The sequence below is a fragment of the Electrophorus electricus genome, chromosome 5 (genome assembly GCF_013358815.1).
Source record: "Electrophorus electricus isolate fEleEle1 chromosome 5, fEleEle1.pri, whole genome shotgun sequence".
In the NCBI taxonomy this organism is placed as follows: Eukaryota; Metazoa; Chordata; class Actinopteri; order Gymnotiformes; family Gymnotidae; genus Electrophorus; species Electrophorus electricus.
The window spans coordinates 10,965,871-10,987,752 of NC_049539.1; the positions used below are offsets into that span (position 1 = coordinate 10,965,871).

General features: G+C 40.2%; 4 protein-coding genes across 8 annotated transcripts; 1 reads left to right on the forward strand and 3 right to left on the reverse strand.

Annotated features, from left to right (window-relative positions):
- Window positions 1-72: 72 nt before the first annotated feature.
- Window positions 73-6,409, reverse strand: cmtm7 (CKLF-like MARVEL transmembrane domain containing 7). 2 transcript variants are annotated; one of them, XR_004776118.1, is made up of 6 exons: window positions 6,162-6,409; window positions 4,746-4,919; window positions 4,162-4,260; window positions 3,833-3,914; window positions 3,590-3,675; window positions 73-1,634 (listed from the first exon to the last, which is right to left on the reverse strand). XR_004776118.1 is itself a non-coding variant. In XM_027005409.2 (5 exons), the coding sequence occupies exons 1-5, from the start codon at window positions 6,279-6,281 to the stop codon at window positions 3,662-3,664; spliced, it is 489 nt and encodes a 162-aa protein (XP_026861210.1). In that variant the 5' UTR covers window positions 6,282-6,409; the 3' UTR covers window positions 2,373-3,661. The 2 variants fall into 2 exon arrangements, 1 of the variants encoding a protein (XP_026861210.1); XM_027005409.2 differs by lacking the exon at window positions 73-1,634 and having other exon boundaries at window positions 2,373-3,675.
- A 3,115-nt stretch (window positions 6,410-9,524) lies between these two features.
- si:dkey-11p23.7 (V-set and Ig domain-containing protein) lies at window positions 9,525-12,012 on the forward strand. The gene is made up of 3 exons (XM_027005403.2): window positions 9,525-9,692; window positions 10,611-11,000; window positions 11,298-12,012. Exons 1-3 carry the CDS (start codon window positions 9,638-9,640, stop codon window positions 11,702-11,704), a joined length of 852 nt encoding a protein of 283 aa, XP_026861204.2. The 5' UTR covers window positions 9,525-9,637; the 3' UTR covers window positions 11,705-12,012.
- A 514-nt stretch (window positions 12,013-12,526) lies between these two features.
- On the reverse strand, window positions 12,527-13,785 carry LOC113574459 (C-type lectin galactose-binding isoform). The gene is made up of 2 exons (XM_027005406.2): window positions 13,678-13,785; window positions 12,527-13,536 (listed from the first exon to the last, which is right to left on the reverse strand). Exons 1-2 carry the CDS (start codon window positions 13,730-13,732, stop codon window positions 13,118-13,120), a joined length of 474 nt encoding a protein of 157 aa, XP_026861207.2. The 5' UTR covers window positions 13,733-13,785; the 3' UTR covers window positions 12,527-13,117.
- A 2,294-nt stretch (window positions 13,786-16,079) lies between these two features.
- rpp25l (ribonuclease P/MRP 25 subunit-like) lies at window positions 16,080-18,895 on the reverse strand. 4 transcript variants are annotated; one of them, XM_027005272.2, is made up of 3 exons: window positions 18,743-18,895; window positions 18,560-18,573; window positions 16,080-18,093 (listed from the first exon to the last, which is right to left on the reverse strand). In XM_027005272.2, exon 3 carries the CDS (start codon window positions 18,075-18,077, stop codon window positions 17,412-17,414), a length of 666 nt encoding a protein of 221 aa, XP_026861073.2. In that variant the 5' UTR covers window positions 18,078-18,093; window positions 18,560-18,573; window positions 18,743-18,895; the 3' UTR covers window positions 16,080-17,411. The 4 variants fall into 4 exon arrangements, with proteins under 4 accessions (XP_026861073.2, XP_026861071.2, XP_026861072.2 ...); XM_027005270.2 differs by having other exon boundaries at window positions 18,735-18,895; XM_027005271.2 differs by lacking the exon at window positions 18,560-18,573.
- Between the last annotated feature and the right edge of the window lie 2,987 nt (window positions 18,896-21,882).

The following is a 21,882-nucleotide window of genomic DNA, read 5'->3' on the forward strand; positions in this document are numbered from 1 at the left end:
TTACACCTTAAGAGGCAGTAGTACGCCTGCATTCTGCGTTCATACCTGAAGTGGGCAGTGTGGCTCCTTCATAATCTAGCCATTGTTGCCCACAAAATCGATGACTCTCAGGATATTGTATAAAACAGATAAGTGGGATTAGCAAGAAAAGCGAGATTAAATATTTGTGCCAGCATCTTTTAATTTGAAGATAGAGATTTTGTTAAACATGCAAATGTATTTATCTCCTTAAGCATGGAACCCTGATCTCTCCCGTCTCCCTTCAAGGGGCACTTAAGTAAATGTGATTAATGAGCTATACTGAATGTACAGTACATACTGTGAGGAGGGTAACTACTGCACATACTGCTCACCTGTGGATGAACTGACAAGAGGCTGTTGTTCGAGTGATCAGCTCATTCATCCATGGGGACTGCTCCTATGGGTGCCTTCATTGCAGAACATTGAGCAAATCAAGCTTGGGGTGATTGACAGAGTTCAAGACGCATAGTCATCAAAATTTTAAGACCTTATAAATAAGCAGAAGTACTGGAATAACGTTTCTTCAGTTCTCCGGCATCTCTCTATCTGAAAAAGTGCAATGCCATCGAGTGCAAGGCCATTTTGGACTAGACATTTTGAACTGAGATTTTGCTGCCATCTATTGGCGAGTAGTTATTCCACACGTTGTGCAGTCTCGATGTTTGTCCGTCTAAAAAGAATACTGTATTTAATCTTTTTCTATTACCAACACTATGAAATTGACTAGGAATACATGCGAATGTGCATAATGCATATAAATTATATCAATATTAATTAGTCCACGTGAACTGTGGCTCATCTGATAGAGCAAGGTGCTAGCAACGTGAATTTGATTCCCAGGGACCATACAAACTCCATTGAAATCGCTCTGGATTAGTGTCTGCCAAATGCTGAAAATGTAAAAAAAAATTTAAAAGTGCAATTTGGAATTCAGCCACAAGAGGGCGCATGAAATATAGTTGGAGCCTAGGATTTAAAAAAAAGGATTTCCACTGCATGTATTTATCACTGGTCTATGTATTTCTACGCTATTCTATAATATTTAACATTCATACGTATTTAACTATGTTAAATACTACAGCTAGAGCATTAAAAATCGTTCACCTGTACAGTACATTGTAAGTAGACCAAAAGGATTCCAATTTCATGTTATCAATGAAATATCACAAGTAATGATTATCTTCAGGAAACTGTGCCAGTATACGATCTATCTGTTTTTAGACTACAACCAGACCACTTCATGCATTTCCTGTTTACTTCAAACTCCACAGTAATAAAAATAAACATGCTTATAGGGATATAGCCTAATAACTGAGATGATCAAGATTAAATGTTTTTTTAGGTTTTTTACTCTAATAGGAGATAATGAAACTAAGTTTCATCACAGATGATTTGGTGGCCATCTTGCAGCCCATCATTTCTGTGGGTAATCGCACAGCACAGACCTCAGTAAACGAAATACACACGGCCCAGGGAGGGGTTCACTCATACATGAGCCGTGCTTCCATATTAGTTACAAGAGAGGTTTTTTTCCACTTTTCCACTTAAGGTCAGCTCTAGCCACACCTTATTTCTGCCAGCCTTCCTCTCTTCTGTCCCGTCACTCTCACAACCTGCACCGAAAGACACCAATGAAATTGAGATTCCAGTTATAATTTCCAGTTTTTAATTTTGCTGAAAAGTAAAGGAAACCAGATATATGATGTACAATCTCAGCTTTTAACAAAAATATTTTGTTCTTATAGTTTGAATTTTGCAAAAGCTATAATCAAATCAAATCAGACCTTAGTTGAATTTGAGGGGTTTTTTTTTGGGGGGGGGGGGGGGGGGGGTGCAGACACTGTAACCATAAATGGACTGAAAAGTATTGGGGTCCAGTCAGAGTGATCTCATTGTTAAAATGTTGACCATCTCATTAACTATGCTGTAAAATTTGTAATGTTGTGCACAGTATTCCTTTAACAGACATGTTTCCTTCCACCATTTTTTTCCATGGACTTTGGCTTGGTATTTATCTGTTCCTGTAAAGCCCCACCCAACAACATGCCTGACAGGAACAGTTGTGTCTAACCAGGAGAGGAATACGTTCCTCTATATTTACACCTCAGCAATATTTAGCCTTTGAAAAGTAACTAATAGTGCCTGTAATATTTATCCCTAGTGTGAAAGAGAGCATATGCTATCTTAATGCTATATACAAACGCTGTATATTAATAGAGTAATTACTCTTCTTCTTCTTAATAATAATAATGATGATAATAATAATGTATTATTATTTTTATTTTTTTTATTATTGAAATATAACATATTTCTAATCTGTATTTGTGGCCTTTAGGTTTCTGTAGAGCAACTGAGGGGAAGTGGATATCCGATAATTTTTATTTAAATATACAGACATCAGATGCAGTAGATTTATCATATAGCATATAGTAAACACAGCAATGACCAGACTGTGACTGACTTCAGTGACAAAATTCTGACGAAGTTAATTGCGCAGTATAACACACCAGAATACAGAACTGTTTGTAAAAAAAAAAAAAAAAAAGATAGAGAGAGAGAGAGAGAGAGAGAGAGAGAGAGAGAGAGAGAGAGAGAGAGAGAGAGAGAGAGAGAATGACTGCACTCCAAAAGTGAAACTAAGAATAAAAAAAAACTAGAATAATCATAGCACTGTCAATGAATCCTGAATTCAAATGCAAGAGCTTAAGCTTGCAGGCTCTGAATTTAACCTATCTTGTATTCTCTGATAAAAAATGTAAACATTTCTTTGTATAAATGGCCCCATGCATTTTCATAAAATAAGGTACATTTTGCAAACCAAAGCTGGGGCCCCATCTCTACCTACCCTTCCTTAAAGCTGCAGTATATGACATTTCAAGGCGTGAGCCATTACTTCTGGATCTTAGACTCCAGCCCCAATGTACCATCCTTTTAATGTACCATCCTTTTTTTTTATATCTATATATAATTATCTATAGCCCAGGTTTCTGCTAGCCATCCTCCAACTTTTAATTGGAGACATTATTGGTTAGTTTCTGACCAGCTGTTGGCTGGATATTTTTGGGTGGTAGGGACTCTCACCGCAGCAGTGACATTGACATGTCTAAACCCCAGCAGTACTGTGGCTAAGTCAATGTTAATGCTGTTGTGAAAATGGTCCACCAGCCAAATAATATCCACTACCGTCTTGTGTGCCAGAAACTAACTGTGAATGCCAAAAGATACAGTCTAAAGCCGTACAAAATTTACCTATAAGACAGCGGCACCTAATAAAGTGACCAACAAGAGGCCACTAAATACAAGATTATGTTTACATAAACAAAGATCTTACAAATGCACCCCACACGTGGGGTCAGGAGCAGAAAAAAAAAAAATCATTCAGACCTGTTGGAAAATAGCAACCATGTTAGGAGTTTGTAATAAAGAGGATGGTGTGATCTGTTAGGAAACAGAACAAATCTTTGGTGTAGCACCAATTTAGCAGTTCCCTACTGGGATTTTAAGAAGTAATAATACAAATCAAATATACTGCAGCCCTGAGGAGAGGGTCAGAAATATCAATACTTGCCATATTTCTGAGACACCTTGAACAGCTAAAAAGTGCAACCATAACATTTTCATGAATGCAGGTTGGGTTGCATCACACAGCCGCGCCTGCAAAACAACAGCAGAGGGATTAACAGAACAAAACCAAAACCACAGTAATTGGGTTTAATTGTTAAGATCTAGGTTCCTCCAAAAGCTTATTTCTGATGCGGCTGAAAAGTGGCTTGCTAAGACTTGGATAACTCAAATACTGAATCGTACTCACTAGTTGGCTGCGATCCACATGTGACCTTGTAAGATGTCCAAATGCTGATTGCAAGAAGAAACGTTGCAATAAAGCCAAAAACCTAAAAAAGTGATAAACAAGTCAGCATATCACATTGATTCTTAAAAGAGTCCCCCAACAGCAATGGTTACTACAGCAACAGCAGCATATGAAAGTAGCAGCTGCACAGATAGGACTGTCTCTGCACTGGCACTTCCTTCCTCTGAACAGTGATGTGATATGAATGATTCCTGCTGGCTTTCCTTTCTTCCATTCCCAGCCGCAGGGACGGGCACAGGGAACAAACAATGGCTGTCTGGATTACTCACCGATCCAGCCACGAGTCCAGAGATGCCATAGCTCTTCACGGCTGCTACTATGGAGGCAATCAGGACCAGGATGGTGCCGATGGCATAGTGCAGGAACTCCTGCCAAGGTAAGACAGACGCACTGCACTCAAGACAATACAGTTCAGAGAAGAGACAACACATGCCCTAATGCAGAGGTCTAGAGCAGAGAAAATGTCATGTAAATGTAATCTAATCATTTGGAGGATCTGCCATTTGTATTTAAATGGCAAATAAAGGCAGAGTGTTTTTCGAATAGTGCTCCATTTGGGGGCTGATTCCAGGATCCAGGAGACCCTATAGTGTCTAGGGTCCAGGAAACCTTTCAATGACTAGTCTGCACATGCATTGTGGATATGAATTTTAGTAGCTTACCAGTTAGACTTTTGTCAACTGTTGGCTGTTTCCAAACGTGCAACTGTTGTCTAATTAACAAGGCACTCTACAGTATAATACCTTAATATTATAATATATGAATAATATATTAATATTATAATCTGGTTAAGATTCATAATATATAAATCTTAACCAGCTAGTCAGACAAAAACTTCTCGCAAATTACTCACCGTCAGGGTCCAGTTAATGCAAGGAATCTTGGCCTGCAGCCTGAGCACATACATGAGGAGGAAGATGAGGAAAACGATGAGAAACCATAGTGTGACGACCTCAAAGTATTGGTAGGCAGAGTAGTCTGTCCATGACGAATAGTGCACGCACAAGAAGGCAATCAGGAGGGCTATCTATTCACGTACAAACACACACACACACACACACACAAATATGTGCAGGCAGGCAGGCAAAAAAGGAGGTCAAAATTTGATTTCAGATGTCATATTCCTTCCATTTGAACAGAGACAAACATGCTTGCTGAAGTAATTATTTCAAATTGTTGTTAGTTTGGAAAGACACTTTACAAATCTCTTGATATTTCTGAATTTTCCCATATACTTTTGACACTTTGACACAGAGTAATCCCTTTGACATAGAATAACAAACCACTCTGACATATACCCTGGATTGACAGAGTGAATGTGTCTCCTTGTCAGTCTCCAGCTCATGAAGTACAAGCTGCCATTTCATCACAGGCTGGTGTACAAATGATAATCAATGTGCAAGTCACACCAGGGATCACATCTCCTATGATATATTATTTACTCTGAATTCAATCAACTCAGGTCAGAGAACTTCCTGTGCGTGAAATAACTTCCTCTGCGTATACTTCTTTAAATTTATCTGCATTTCTATCCCAGTATAACCTCAGACATTATTACCTAAAGTTGGAGGAGCAAGTTTAGATTTACGCCTTACACGGATTAAAGATGTGCTTAAACCTTTCATGTCCATACTGCCATACAGCACAAAACGTTTTTTCACCCTGGTGAACACTTTCTCTCGACCATGTTGCTTGGATTTCACCAATGAATGCTAATAACCGTTTTGAATAAGACTGAAAAATCCAATTTGCTGTATAGTGGACGGTCATCCGCATTCCCTTATAGGGCAGTCTTGACAGAAGCCTGTGGTGCAGACAGCCCTCTAGAGAGGCCTACAGCCGCCTTTTAAATCTCACTGTAGTTGATCAGTCGTAGCCTCGCCCCACACCTGTTATCATACAACGCATAAGAGTTCGCGCGCGTTTCGTGGGTGTGAATTTTAGCAGTTCACCAGTTAGTTACCAATTGTCAGCTGTTTCCAAACGGGCAGTTGTCTAATTAACAGATTCTACTGTATAATACCTTAATATTAAGCGAATCTTAACCGAACATCGTTATCGCTACTCTCAAAACCCCAAAAAGTAAAAGTTTTTTATAATTTAAGTGTAATAATTTAAAAGGTTCGTCCAACTTCGTAGGCCATAATTTACCACAATTTAATAATTTCACCATATTTTACGTTCACTTTCCACCGGGACGTTATAAGCAAAATGTATACATATTTACACAGCGTCTTACGCCAAGTGAAATAATGATACATTTTCTTACCACTTGACCGAATTTCAGCAATCCTGGAAACGAACGCAAGTAACCGATGTTTAGGAACCGTCCGTCCGAAGTCGACGTTGTTGTGGTCGTGGTCGTGGTTGTTACAACTGTATGAGACATTTCGTTACTTAACGTAAGCACTATTTTTATGACAACTTTCTATGTGCTTGCTGCGCGAATGAGCACAATTCCGTTACAGTTCTCTAAATCTCACATTCGGGTGTGACAGGCTAGGGGGAGGGTTCACTTTTTCGGCAACACTGCAACTTAGCTGGCCTACATCAATGGCTACAGCAGAGTCAGTCAGAGCGTCATAGAAAGGCGTGGAAAAACACGAATGGTCACAAATGTCCACAGCCATGGTTTTGTCACGTATAAGATAGCATCTGTAGCAACTTTTATAGCTTCGTATTAGTAAAGGTCAGTGCAGGTTACGATTTATAGAAGCTTCCAACTTTTATCCCAAGCCTCACGTCGAGTTTACTGATATAAACTCAAGCGATGAGCACAAAAGAAATGCTTAGCGCTTATGAGTTTAGCCAACGACGGATACCATTTGTTGCAACCGGTCACTCCTCAACTTCGAGGATGGTCTTTAATAACCTAAAGACGTACATATAAGACTCCATATTCCGCTTAGCACGTAGCTAGACAGCGGGGCTCCAAATTCATTCAGTCTATAGTACGTATTGGGGTCTATCTCTCGATGCAGCTGCAATTTTATGAAGTTACAGCTACAAAACATAATAAACCCAAGTGCCGCTTTGGTTTGGGTTTATGTTTAATACTTATTTAACGTAGTAACCGGGAAGACGTTCAAACTAAGAATTTCACTGTACACAGCTGCTTCTGCATACGATAAATGGTATTACATGTGACTGAATGAATCTTGACCTTTTCGGTAAGTAGCCAATCGCGTGAAACATGGAACAGTGAGTCTCCTGTAAATAGCTTATTGTCAAACACAATTATACTGCAAAAATAATACTGAATTCTGTAGGAAAATTACATACTCTGTAAACTAGGTTTGGAGTTTTGCCGATTATAATTATAATTCATTAAAATGTTTATACTTTCTATAACGGGGGAAATTAAGTTTGGTAGTCTATCTGACAACGGATTGGTCCAATAGCTGTTTACAATCCTTAATACTGAGTTTGACATGCGTGCAACATAAATTACCAGGGCGATGCAACCTACAAAAAAACGCCGTACAAAGACGAGATGAAACTAAAGCTAGTTAGAAAAGTAAGTCCTAGCCACAGTTCATAAGACAGGCCCTTGGTCTTGAAACGATTTTGCTTTCTATGGACGTCAAAGTCATTATCGACTGATCTTGCTTTAAGAGTCATGCTCGTTGTTATGGTGATTGGGTAAATAACATTTCTACGATAACACTAAACAGGAAACGGCGTGGTCTCCCGGAAAATCAAGATACACTTAAATTGTTTTGAAGCAAATTTTCAGACGAAAGAAGCTCCTCTGAAACTGTTGAACCAATTACACTATTTAAATCTATAGGGCAAGTCTACTCTATACATTCTGTCAAGGTCGTAACCACGCATTGAGCAGGGGAGTATTCATGCATTTTTCAAAAAAAAAAGAAAAAAAAGAATCACTTTTCCACAGATCTATTTCTGGCATTTTAAGTACATTTTGTTTTGTTTTTTTACATTTGAAGAAATTCATTAATTTCTTTTTTTTAATAATATTTTTTAAATAATAGTATGCAACTTCTAAACTTTGCTGAACTGGGAAACTATATATAGTAATTTAAAAACGTGTAGATATTGAGTTAATAGTAATGTTATATTGTTTTATTTATATTTTTAGCATATTCTATCTGAATATTTTTTGTCAAAATGACAGTAGCTATGGTATTATAACTAGGCAGCCGGTCCTGATGAAGGCATTAAGAAGGAGGCTCCCACAGCACCTTTATTTCCTGAAATAGCACAAGACATTTGATATGCTTCAAGCACTGCTGGTCCAGGTCTACACTGAATGCATCATTGCTTCCTCCAGCCTGTCTTGTTCAGTTCACACATTACACTTTAATTTGCATGAATTACACACACACACACACACACACACACGCACACACACACACACACATATGCAGTCCTCCAACTGTTCATTTCTTCATTGTCCAAGATCCACCCAACTACATGGTGTATAGCGCTTCCTAGCATGCCTTTTTGGTTTCAGTGAAGTTTGAAGTTTGCTAATTCTTGTTTACATACCGCCATCTATTATAAATCTACAGACTCTCATTCCTATTTACAGTAAAATTCTTCACAAGAATGGAAATGTGTGAATATCTTCAAAACTTTAGGTTTCCTGAGGAAGTCATAGATGATACCTTTGATCATGTTTTACCTGTTCAGAAAGTGACTGCACTGATGTATAAACAATCTGCTGTTAAAACTACAAGAATTCCTTTGGTGCTGATTTATAATCCTACAAATAAACCAGTGACTGATATATACACTTCAGAATCCTCCAGGACGATGCAGAGACCACATCCCTTTTTAAGGATCCTCCACTAATCTCCTACAGATGAGACAAAAACATCAAAGACATGCTCATCAAGAGTGAGATAAATGATCATTTAAATACTGGCTGTGGTAGTATAGCCTGTAACTGCTCTAGATGTGCTACAAGTAAATATATTAACAGCCACTAAAATAACTGGCACAAAAGGATCAATTATCACCCATTCCTCTTAATCCATCACTGCAGGAGTTGTCTACTGTATTACTTGTAAGAGAAGACTTGCTGATCAGATTGTTGAACACCTTCAGACCATAATAATAATAATAATAATAATAATAATAATAATAATTAGTAGTAGTAGTAGTAGTAGTAGTAGTAGTAGCAGTAATAGCAGTAGTATTACTATTGTTATGATGTAAGACAGACATTGAACTATACTGTCACCTAGTGGACAAAATGAAACATTTACGGTCTGTGAACATTTAAGGTCTATTGCTAGAATGGCTCCATTTGATAATTCTATGCAGACAGTACATAATAATACAGAATAGTCTCCCTTGTCATTCACAGAACCCAGTCAGCCCAACATGCAGCTTCTTCATGCACCCAGTTACAGCATACTATTATTATAGTTATTAGAGTTATAAAGTATATAGAAATAGAATTAATCACAAGACTGGCAAAAGTAATTGTGACAATGCTTAGGTGACTGTTAACATTATTTCATTACACTGATCTGGAATAAAAGAGGACATTGAACAGCAATTCGAAGACATACATTGCAAGACACTTGCAGCTTTCATATTTTTAACCTTGAACCCACAGTTTTCTTACTAAATAATGAGATGAAGAAGTTAGCAATGGGTGGGGCACTGTGGGCAGAGTGTGTGTGTGTGTGTTGAATGACAGTGAGTCAGAGACAGAGGCTGTCTGCAGGGGATTCACACCCCCAGCCAAAGCCAGACTAGTACAGGACTGACATGGATTCTCAGGCCCTCATGATCACCCTGTTCTTGCTTCTCCACCACTCCACAGGTAAAACACTCACTTACCATATATCAGTGATCTGGGTCTGCTCTGACAATCAGGTTTTTAATTCTGTTCCATCTCCTATCAGCCTGTTTAAAGGGATAGCAGGCGTTAGGACTGGAGTGAAAACTTGAGATTAAAAATTTGCACTTATATAAAATACTGTTTTTAAAATACTGTCTTCTTTTCCAATCTAGCCAGGGCTTTAGTCTAATAGTATTCTTGACACTAATCTGTGTATGCTTACTTGAGGATATGTATTTAATAGAGACTACACTTCTTTAAATCAGTCTGGAGCAGGGCATCTGTCAAATGCTGTGAATGTAAATGTAAAGCAGTGTTGCTCATTCAGACCTAGAGGGCCACAGCAGTGTTAAGTACAGTTTGGCATTTTATTGTTCCAGAACTGAGGTGTAGTCAGTGTGTATGGAGAGAGGAAACATTAACCAGGTTCTGCTGTGCAGTTTTACTACTCGCTGAACCCAAAAGCAGGGTTGGGGAGCCTTATCCACCAATGGTTGGTATGGCAGCAGACTTTCATTCCAAGCAAGTGATTACTCTTGTTTAATCAGTTGGACTGAGCCTTCAAACAACTGATGAGTTTCAAGTTTGGTTTATTCGTCACATACATAGTCATACACAGTATAACTCGTAGTGAAATAGTGGAACCGGTTGTAACCGATGCTATGCACACAAGGTTTCCCACCCCTGCTTTAAAAGAATACTTCTATGAATGAATACTTTAAAAGAATACTTGTATGAATGAATACTTTAAAAGAATACTTCTATGAATGAATACTTTAAAAGAATACTTGTATGAATGAATACTTTAAAAGAATACTTCTATGAATGAATACTTTAAAAGAATACTTGTATGAATGCTGTATGAGGCATTCGTTTGACCAGCATGCTCTACATGCGAAGGTCCAGCAGCACATGATGACAGCTGGTCTATGAAGGTTCCTGCTGAGGTGCGAGCCATTGAGGGCTACCCTGCCGTGCTTCCCTGTTCCTTCACCCACCCTCATGGCACCCAGCACACCTCCATGCATGTGATGTGGCGGCTGGGTCATGGGCACACTGGCACTGAACTCTTCCGTTGCTCTAGCCTCAATGGCAGCCAGCATTGCCAGCCAGGGCCACACCAAGACCAGCGCTACCGCCTGGAGGGCAACCACCGGGCACATGACCTGTCGCTGCGCATCAACAGCGCCACCCTGGAGGACAGCGGCCGCTACTACTGTCGTGTGGAGCTGCCAGGGCAACCGCAGGGCAGCTACGAGAACAAAATGGGGACGCGGCTAAGGGTGGAAGGTAATTATTTAGGCTTGAAAATTCATATTGTAGCTTTATGTATGGTATACCAGGGCTGTGCACTCAGCATTTATTATATCCTTGTGCTATGTTCTGTACTGCACAGTTTTATGTTTTTCGTGATGCACTGTATTTGATTCAGCTGTTTAGGTAGTAATCACATCATGGTTGAGTTAATTCAGGAGTGTTGTCGTGTATAGTGCTGTACTGAAGGACACTGGCCTCATGTCTGAAAGACATTTGCTATCACAGTGCACATTGTTTTGTTTGCACTGATTTTTTTCCCTCTGTGAACAGCTCCGCCACGGATTTTGAGTTTGACAGTAGTAGGCAGTGCGGACATTGGTCTCAAAGCCCTGTGTCAGGTTCAGGGCTCCCCTCTACCTGACATCCAGTGGATGGGGCCAGACGATATTCTCGATGCGGACACTAGACCCCCCCTCTCTCAGGAGGCTGCTGGTCAGCACCACACCACCAGCCAGCTGCTGGACATCCAGCCAGGGGGCCAGTACACCTGCACAGCCTCAAACCCCCTTGGAAAAGACCAAGCTACAGTGTATATTCTGCTCCCCAGCCAAGAGAGGTCCATGAAGAAGCACAGATTAACAGCTTTACCATTGATATTGGGGCTGGCGTTAGGTGTTAAAGTACTTCTGGCCCTTGGCCTGGGAACCTGGATGATTAAGGGGAGTATCAAACCCTGAACTTAGCATGTGTCTGACTCACTGATACGATCCAATCAAAACACACACAAACACAAACAGCTTGTGAAAATATAGAAAAGTCAGACTTCTTACATAAACTTCTAATATCAGTTTCCCAGAGAGGGATTACCTCTGGTCTTGTAATACTTGCTGTGCCATTGGTAATTTACCTTTGGCAATTTTTTCTCATCAAAGTTTAAGATTAATCTGGGTCTGAGCAACTGACCCCTGGAGTTTAAAGGCAATTACTTGTTTAAACCTAACCTTTTTACTGTTTGTCTTTTAAAGCAATATGAATAAAGGTACCATTTTCCAGTGTTAAAAATAGACCCATTTCCTCTTTGGGTGGCAGTCTGTCTGAAAACATATGTCCAACTGCCCAGCTCATGACTCTGATTCTTACAGACCTGTTGCATAACCAACACAATATTTATTTTTTGTTTTATGTTAGTTATATGTTCTAGTGATGGGTCTGTGATTCTCGTTTTCTTTGTAATAACAAAATCATTATGAAACTCTGAAACAGATTATCTACTTTACAACACAAACTGTCAAACAATGCAAAGTTTATACAGACTAAAGATTCAATTGCTTTCCCAATACAGATAATATACATCATATTTCATATATGAATGATATACTAAGAAAGTTAGGCAGATTTATATTTCCATTGACACATATCTATGCTTCCATCAGGGTTGAAATAGAAGCCACTAGTACATTCCTAACAATTAAATATAAGACTTATAGGTAATATATAAATTTGTTTAAATAATTAGACACTCATGCTCTTGAACTGTACTTTAATCTTTGTGTTCTTTGCTACCCTTGTATGACCTAGAAACAGATATACAGATATAGACTATATCAATTCATAACCCACTTTAATAGAACCCGTACGTTCTACACTTACTAGCTCCTTTAACTGGAATCCACCTATTTGCATGCATGCAATCAACCACATTTTTTACCACTCTTCACCAGATATTACGTTTTCAAAACCACAGTCAACTTGACGTAGCAGCTGCATGGTAGTAGGCATTTGTTGTTATGAGTAAGGCATTGTAGTTATGAGCATATCAGAAAGAGCATATCACATCGGTGATACTGCCGAACTAAGATTGGTCTGCTGTCTAAACTATCTAGCCAGCAACTAGAGGATATCTAACACAACTTGTTTATGACAACAGACAGGCCTGTGCACCTGTGGAGTGCTTATAATAAATAAATGTTTCTAATAAAGTTGGTGATGAGTGTATATTTGTAGGATATGGGGGAAGCCGGTAAGCAGAGACCAAACTTAATGCAGCATGCTAAAAGACATCTGCATATATTTTTATCAAGCAGGAAAAATGATAACATTGAACAGAACTGCAAGCAGCTGTAATATGCCACTGATTGCACTTCACTCTCTCATGCATATGGGTTGATGATGCTCATATATTGCGCTGGCATGTAACAGACAGGCAACTTAGTAGAGCAGCAGGGGTCACTGCTCCAGGTGTAGTCGCTACCCGGGGTCATCAGCATGGAAGCACACATGCCCTTCTCGGGTATATCCGGCTGGTCCTTGTCCCAGTCGGTAAAGCCGAAGTCGTCTTCACTCTGCCAGTACCACGCCATGGTGATGAGGCTGCGACGCAGACCGATCCAGGCTTGCCCTTGTGCTTTTACATCGGTCAGCATCTTGGCCATCAGACTCTGGTACACAGATGAGCTGGGACTGATCAGGTTACTACCTTTTCTTATGCAGTACTCACAAGACTGCTGCCAGCTCATTGCCTGATTGCCGATGTCTATGTTTGCAGGAATCACCAAACAGCCGTTTGAGTCTGTGGGGCATACAAGCAATTATGGTCACTGTGAGTCTGTTGATACTCATGAACATTTAAAAGAAAGATTAATTATCTATTGTTAGGGATAAAACTTTATGAAACTGAGATAACCATGATATATATTGCTGTAATGTTTACCTGGTTTTTCATTTATAGATATAGCTGGACCACCATAAGTAGCCAGTGATGGCATTTTTTGAATGATATAGACAGCAATCTTTGACGAAGGATGCCAGACAACGTGTGACATAGCACCGTACAGACTCATACGAGCCCAGGAGTAATTACTATCATTCATGATACTCCATGTCACTGAGACAAGGGTTTGGTCCCAGTGTACATATTGTGTTTGGGTTGTTTCAGCTATGAGCAAGACCTCAGATCTGGTGTACGAGGTGATGTGTACCAGGTAGCAGGCTGAGAACATAGAGAGCGGGATGATCCCCATCATAACACCAGGGTGGATAAGGCTAAGAGATGCTGGCTGCGAAGTTGTAATGATGGAATTTCTATTCTCTAAACTTGGGAAGAAGGGCAGGAATGTGGAGGAACTAGGCTGCAAGATCTCAATGCCACCGCTGAGCGGAGGAGAGCCATGTTTAAGCTCCACGGTCTGGTCCGATGTTAGAATCAGGCGAGTGTTGTTGGCGGTGAAACAAGGGGGCACAAGGAAACTGTTTTGCTGGAGATGTGTGGGCTGAAGCTGCTGCACGAGCATGCTGCATTTGCAGGATTTCGTGTCCATGCATGGATGCGTTAGCAATATGGCCATGCTGGCACTAGAGTTCACCTGCAGCACAGACTCAGTGCTCTTTGTCTGCATGAGCTCAAAGGGGCCGAGTGTGAACTGGGAGTGTAAAGTGCTTCCGGGAGACTGAGGCAGGCTCACGATGACACTGTTGTCTTGAGCCTCTGCATTGATAATGATGAGTCTGAACTGGTTGTACATCTGGGTCACATTGGTTGAGGCAGTGCAATTTAAAGTGCTGTAGTTGTTCATCATTGAAATTAGTTCAGTGTAGTTGAGAAAAGGGACCATATATGTTTTTCCTAAGTTTGATACAGGTTGAACGACATAGGTCTGGACGCTGTCTCCTCGTTGGCTTATGGAGAACACTGTGATGTTGTTGTTACTGGTGATTCTGACAGACTTCAGGGAGAGGCCCAGCTCGTACTCCTCCACCTCACCAGGAAGATCCACGAGCTTGATCTCCCCCAAGTGTAAGGTAATATGTTGGATGTTTATTCCATTGAAGGTGACCTTGACATTAGTGTTGTCATTGAGGGCAGTGATTTTCAGGCTGTTGTAGACACTGACTGGATAGTAGTAAGCAATATTCTCTGGAAAGGCAGTGATGAAGTCTGTACCATAGTTCACCACTGACTGGCCTGTTAAATATACACACAATTTGTAGCCAAATATCAGGGGAGAAAGTACCATTCATGACATTCCATTAATTAACCAGGTTCTCGAACAGCAACACAAGATGGTGGCAAGAAAAGAGCTCAGTCTTACCTTGGTAAAACATTGATACAATTAACAGGACAGTAAACATGGTTAAGCAATACAGGCCAGTTAAAAAAATGAACAGACTGGTCAAGTTTCCTGATTCAAACAGCATGGGATATTTTCTTTTGCTGTAAAAAGAAACAAAGTTAAATTACCTTTTTTAATACCTGACAAAAGCTGAACAACTCACAATACACAATATAATTCACAGTGCGTAAAGCCCAGCAGCGTGTTCCTCCAGCTGTAGCACTAATGCTTATTCTTATGAATTTAAAAAGAATTCTCAATCCAAACCCTAATCTTAACCAACACAAAAGCTCACTTTATCAATACCCTAACCTTATCCATTACAAGAAATCACTAAACAGACAGCATAGTGGTGTCAATAGACAAGTTCCACCAATTACAATATAAGTGCAGTTTGTTGGGACTCTTTCTCAGCTTTGAAACTGAGAACTCTCCCTAGCCACTTTATTACAAACAAAATGTAAGTATAAAGTTAGCCTATGACCCATCTGTTTATAGGCTAAAGTTACCATCATCAGTGGACATCAGCAAAGACTCTGTTATGCTTAAAAACTGCACCAACACTATATTCCCTAATATACCTGTACTAGCTCAGCACCCCAATTATGTAAATCCATGTCACTGCTGTGGTGAAAAAAGTAACAATATCTGGTTAGCAATGGTCAAAAACTGAGCAGTGATGGTTGAAGTTGATCAGTGATGAACAAGGTAGTAGATGGTTGACATTTGTATACCAATAGATAGGCTAAATTATGTATCTGCACACCTACAAAAAGCACCTGTAAAATAAGCATTACCTAATAAAGCAGCCAGTGAGGCAGCTAGTTGCAGTAAAATGGCTGGTGAATGAGTCTCCGAGGTTCATCAAAATGTCTAACTGTATTCTGCCAAGTCAGAGAAAAATGTCTCTCAGGCTGCTTGCTGTTGTAATTAGACGGTTTCATAAAAATCAGATATTGTTTGCATTTATGTAATGTATGACCTCTTGACTGTGAACCAAAACTTAAAATGATTTCATGGTTTATTCCTTTTATTTGATACACATACACACACTATATGCACAGCTGTATAAATGTAATACATTTATACTTTGTTGTAGTATGTACAACAAAGTATAGAAGGGGAATTTAGGGAGACTCTCCCTGTGCCATTTACAAAGTAATCTAGAGAGGCTTTGATGCAACAAAGTAATCAATTTACAAAAACCCCAAACATTTAAACTTTTTTGACTGAAAATAAAATTCTATTCATCTCTGAAATATGTACTTGAATATTTTAGAAAGGTGGAACATAATACTCAGTGTATAATACGTTAGACATCTTAAGTCATTTTCCAAAGCACATTTCCAAAGCACAATTGTCCAAATCTGTGCCAAGATCCTATGAGTTTTATATTTTTACAAGACAATGCCATCTTGATTATCAAATTGAACAACTCAATATTTAAAAATGCTTACAAAACACACTGAATTTACCACAAAGCTCATAAATATTTTTGTAAGTAGAAATGTCTTACCAAACAGAACAGACGCACCGTCCCTTGAGACTGAATCAGTGAAGCATGGCTCTTTCCCTCACCTCCTCTGAATACACATACACAAATTTGACATTCAAACTGCACCATTTCCAAAAGGTTTTGCATCATACGCTGTGGACACCAGTCTTAAGGACAAAGTGTTTCATGTGACAAGGAATGTGCCGTTTTAGTCACTTTAGTAAACCGCACAAGACGAATACCTCCGCCATCCAAAGCTCCGTGCCCTTTTCTACATATTCACATAATCAAGGTTATGGTCAGTTCCCATCACTTTTTACCAGTCTTGGAGGAAGTAATTAAACGGGTGGAGCTGGACAATTATCTTGTGTTGAACCAGCTTATTCAGAAGAGGAACTGGGTAAATACCTAGATTAATTTAATTAAACTTCAAACTATAAACCTTTTATATATGCAGTTCTTCAAGCTGTTATGTTAACACACAGTCAAAAGCAAAAGTTAGTAATTATTAGCGCCCGTTTTATTTCAAACAGAATTGGCATTTTGCATACAACCTGATTTCTTTAACACTACTTTAAAGGAGGTGGACGAACAATCGAACAAAAAAGCCACTTCTTTCAGAAATGATAATCTACATTCTTTTAATGGAATTTCCTATTTGATGTTCTTACAGGTCCATCACTGGAGATCACCACACCCAGAAGGAAGATGCAGAACTCTCCTCTTTTCAGCACTTTCCTGCTCCATTCTCCTATCAGCTCATGCATGATGGATATGATCAGCTCCAACGCCTCCTCTTGGCACTTCCGTGGTGGATATGAGCAGCCCCAGCCTCTTGGCTCATTGTTGCCCGCTGGCAGCCTGCCCTGCCACTTTACGTCCTTCTCTGGGTCGCCCCGCCTGCTTGCGTGGTCCTTTTCCTCTAGCTGCCCCAGATCTGCCCCCAGATCCACCCCCCTGCTTCCTCCTCTGTCCGTGCCTCTGTGCCGCAGACACCTCCTCTTTAGCAGCCTGCGCCCACAGGGCATCGAAGCTGCCCGGAGCCTGGTAGCCGGGCTGACTGCAGTCCAGTAGTTCTCGGGAGAGTAGTACCCATATCCCCGGCACGTTCCTGCTCACGGTGAGGCTATCGAGGCCGGCAGCAGGTTCCAGCGGCTCCCACGTCTCCTGCACTGTCCGGTAGAGGAGTCGAGTGAACTGATGCAGACCTCGAATGCGCCGCTTCAGGATCTCCACGCACGTGATGGCCTTAGCCACGCTCGGGCCCATACCTGTGAACACAATCTGCCGGCACAAGGTCTGCCCTGGGACTGCATTAGGCTCCGCCTCCTCCCGAGCACCAGAACTCTCCGCTGCCTTACCCTCCATGCGGCTCAGGGCAAATTTCATGAGGTTGCGGATTTTGCTGCCATCCCGAACCCGAACCTCAGGAGTATCAGCAGGGAGGTCAGGAAACGGGCACGGACATGGCTGCTCCACAACACCTGCCTTCCTGTAGTTCTCCATGTCATGTATAGCTCACCTACAGACAGAACACAAACATAAACATTACTATGCTTTACTCCTCACAAATTTATGATGCCAGTTCTATAATCAAACAGTTCTAAACAAATCATGTTGTGTGAAGACACTACTGATCAAACAAACAACGTAGCTAAGTTAATATCATGTGCATAGTAGCCTCCTCTTCTTAGAATCGTCGTTTATTTGGTCATTTGTATTTCCAAAACCCTCCTACTGTCGGTAGCTAGGTGGAAAGTTGGGGGAGATGGTACCGCAGGCTTCGAAGAAAGCTAGTACTGACACTAATGTATAAACTCGTGAAAATTCAATAGCATAACGCTAGCTAGATACAGCCGCCGAGCCACGAACTCCAGGGTCGTATCTGATCTAGTAGCTAAGTAGTTAATTAGATAGGTATCTAGCTTAACTGACGTAGTGTTATTTTTGGCTTTCGCACCAGTTATACAGAGTAAGAGAACTCATACCTTTCACAGTAGCACTGGAACGCCAATAAAGCATTTTTTTATTATTACTATAAAGAGTGGTTTATCTCTAAGAAAAAAAGCATTTAATACCTCATTTAAAAGTCTAACGAAATAGTTAGCTAGCTCTGTACTAGCTAGCTCTGTACTTAAGAATCAATTCAGACAAATACTATACCGTCATACTGATAAAACGTGCTCCCAATTGTCTCACTTTGTACAAATGCGGCACTACTTCGTAGACTGCTGCACTAGTTCACACTCTGTTAGATTGGCTAGCTAAACGTGCTCATCTTTTAAAAATTGGCACGCAGAGGCGCTAAGAACAGACAGAATATCCACGTGGTTTTATAGTGACGTTCCTGGCACGTAAACGTTCGAATCTGCTGCAAAGTGCCGAAGGAGCTCATGGGAAATGTCGTTTCTCTATCACGGGGTAATATACGGGTTTACTGTGCATGGTATACACTATGTATTCACGGTATTGTGGTATTGAATTACAAATAAAAAGCAGTACTGACGATTGGCCGATTTTTTTCAAATGCATTAATGGCTGAGGTGATTATTTTGTTTTTGAAAAAAATAATTCACTTAAGTGTTTAAATTCTTTGTTTTACTACTTAACTTACTATAACAAATTTGCGTGTTAGCTGGCATGCATGTGAAGTCCAAGCAGTTTACCTCGTAAACTGCCTCACATATATTCATTATTTTTTTTAAAAGCTTCATATGGATTTTATTTGGTTTTTAATTTTCATTGATGTCAACTGCCTTTATATTTGAAACTTTTCCTGAAATGCAATTAGAACACAGTTTAAATAAATGACTGCCAATGCAGTATGTTAAAATAAATTCATGCAATTACACTGATTACCAACAAGGAAACTGTCAATACAACCAAAAACAGAAAACTGTTCTTAAAGATCCGTAGAAATTTTAATGTACAATTGTGTTCTGAAATAACCATAACAGATTTCTGACTTTAGCTGTCAATAACAAATAAATTACAATACAATCTTTACAAAAAACTGAAAAAAGGCAGTACATACCACCCTTATTCCATTTTGGCTCCACTTCCTGGCCAGTCCACAATAAAGTTGCTTGCACACAAAGAGCAACTCAAACCAAAGAGAGGCAAAGCATGTTTGTCCGTTGAGAAGTAACTGTATAACTGGCATATAAAGCCTATGTGGCCGCTGAAAACACTTTACTGCTAATAAAGAGGAAACAAATAACTTACTTAAAAGGGGAAAAAAATTAATTTAACGGAAGAAGAAGAGGGGGAAAAAAAAGGACCCCCCCCCCCCCCCCCAAAGTTCATGAAACAGGCATGTGGGGAAGTACAGTGCAAGGTGGATGAAGGGGGCCATCTGCTGGTACCAGAACTTTAGTGCAGCAGGCTTCCACAGTGTGACCCAGATACACCTCCATCACTTCCTCAGATAGTCAGGGCCTCAACAGCTCAAGTACATGTAAACCAGTACAGCACTGCATAAGCTACCCACCCACTGAACAAAACATGGGGGATAATAACTGTAAAAAATAGTTTAATGGGGATGCTGACAATTATCACAGTGAATCTTGATAATGTTTGTAAAGAGTACTGAAAATATCCCAATATGTTTTCTCTTGCTTCCAAATCAACAAGAAATGATCAACTGTTACTAGTCACAAGTTTAATTAGATGTGCTGATGTGAGTGTTACACAGTGCTGTGCGGAGAGGCCAGAGCTAGTCACAGCTTCCATTGCTCAGCTGAAGCAAGACGGCCAAGTCGGCGTGAGAAGTCTGAGTAGGGTGTCCTGCAACAAACAGCAGCAAAGGTAGAGCATTCTCATGAAGCCCACATGGATAGAATCCCTAAAACCAACCCTCCACCTGGCTCTAAACCCCTCCCCTCTACCTGAAGAGGCCCAGCTCACCCTGGATCCAAACACTGACCGCTATAGCATCAGGGTGGTCCAGCCCGAGACCCTGCCAGTGCTTCCCGAGCACTTCTGGCTGCACTGCAGCCATGGCTTGTACAGTGGAGAACACACATGGGAGGTGGAGGTGAGAGGAACATGCCGGTGGGAGGTGGGCATCACCTGCAAGAGCTGTGATCAGTCGTGGGTGGACTCCTGTTTCAACTGGGCTTTGAAGTGGGATGGTCAGCAGCTCCAGGCTTTTGAGAGGCTTAAACACCACTTTAGCCCCAAGTTCCATTCCATAAAGAAAGCCATTACTTTCATTCAGTTCCATCTGGACTTTGGACAGAAAACACTGAGCTTCTCTTGCTCTGAGCAGAGTGGCACGGCTAAATAGTTCTTCCACTGCTTCGGTATAAAACCCTCAGGGCCGCTTTACCCAGGGTTTTATTTGGAGGAATCATTTGTGAAAATCAAGAAGCAGCCCAATAGCAGAAATCATACATGCCCATATATTTTAGAGCTACTGTATTTTTAAGAACGTGCTTTACATGCTCTTGGTCAAATAAATAGTAACTTAGTTCTCTGTGTGTTAGTGTGTTATAGGAGTTAGATATGCAGAATGGTATGGAATAATTAAAATTGTAAATCGAAACAAATTGCATTCAAATGCATCATCTCTGCAGACTATTTCTCCCATGAATGACCTGTTTTTTAAAATAAGGCTCAAAAAAGAGGTTATCAAAAACTCATTAAAGAAGCTAATGAAGGTTAAGGACTAAAGTTCAGTCAATGCACTGTACAATAGCGATGACAGTGAAATATATGATACAGTTATGGCAACAGCTCTGTAGCTGATAAGATGTCACAACCTAAAGGATCACCGGCAGGAAGATATTTATAGCTCCTGAAGCTTGCGAAAAGCATCCTGCACCCCTTTTTTACGTTAGTTTCAGGAAAGCACTACAGGTCCATCAAAAGTACACACTACATGAGTCGTGAACAGTTTCTATCCCAAGGCTATCACCACACTGAACTTGGCACTGAAAGAACTGAACTCTATACACTCTATACAGTGAAATCTACAAACTGTTTTCAGCTCTGCATTGAAATGACTACCCTTATCGTCAGCACAGATACTGTGCAATGACTCTCTCTGTGCAATAGTCATTCTATAATAGCTGCCCTTGTGCAATATCTCTGCAACACACCATGTGAAAGAATAAGCATTACACCATTTTATCTGTGCAAGATTTATTATAAAATGGTGTGGCTTTATACACACACAGGGTGTATATATAGATATATGTATGTGTGGATGTGTTGGTTGTGTGTGTATATGGATGGGTATATAATTTTGAATTGTATATATATATATATATATATATATATATATTTGTTCTATATTTCTATTGTGTAG

Excerpts from the sequence above, each read along its gene's own strand:
- cmtm7 (XM_027005409.2), bottom strand. The coding sequence starts at position 6,281 with ATGTCTCATACAGTTGTAACAACCACGACCACGACCACAACAACGTCG. Across the intron at positions 4,920-6,161 it reads TGCTGAAATTCGGTCAAGTG|ATAGCCCTCCTGATTGCCTT; the intron begins GTAAGAAAATGT and ends GTACGTGAATAG. Across the intron at positions 3,915-4,161 it reads CTGGACTCGTGGCTGGATCG|GTTTTTGGCTTTATTGCAAC; the intron begins GTGAGTAATCCA and ends TCACTTTTTTAG.
- LOC113574459 (XM_027005406.2), bottom strand. The coding sequence starts at position 13,732 with ATGCCATCACTGGCTACTTATGGTGGTCCAGCTATATCTATAAATGAA. Across the intron at positions 13,537-13,677 it reads ATCTATAAATGAAAAACCAG|ACTCAAACGGCTGTTTGGTG; the intron begins GTAAACATTACA and ends TATGCCCCACAG.
- si:dkey-11p23.7 (XM_027005403.2), top strand. The coding sequence starts at position 9,638 with ATGGATTCTCAGGCCCTCATGATCACCCTGTTCTTGCTTCTCCACCAC. Across the intron at positions 9,693-10,610 it reads GCTTCTCCACCACTCCACAG|GTCCAGCAGCACATGATGAC; the intron begins GTAAAACACTCA and ends CTACATGCGAAG. Across the intron at positions 11,001-11,297 it reads GACGCGGCTAAGGGTGGAAG|CTCCGCCACGGATTTTGAGT; the intron begins GTAATTATTTAG and ends CTCTGTGAACAG.
- rpp25l (XM_027005271.2), bottom strand. The coding sequence starts at position 18,077 with ATGGAGAACTACAGGAAGGCAGGTGTTGTGGAGCAGCCATGTCCGTGC.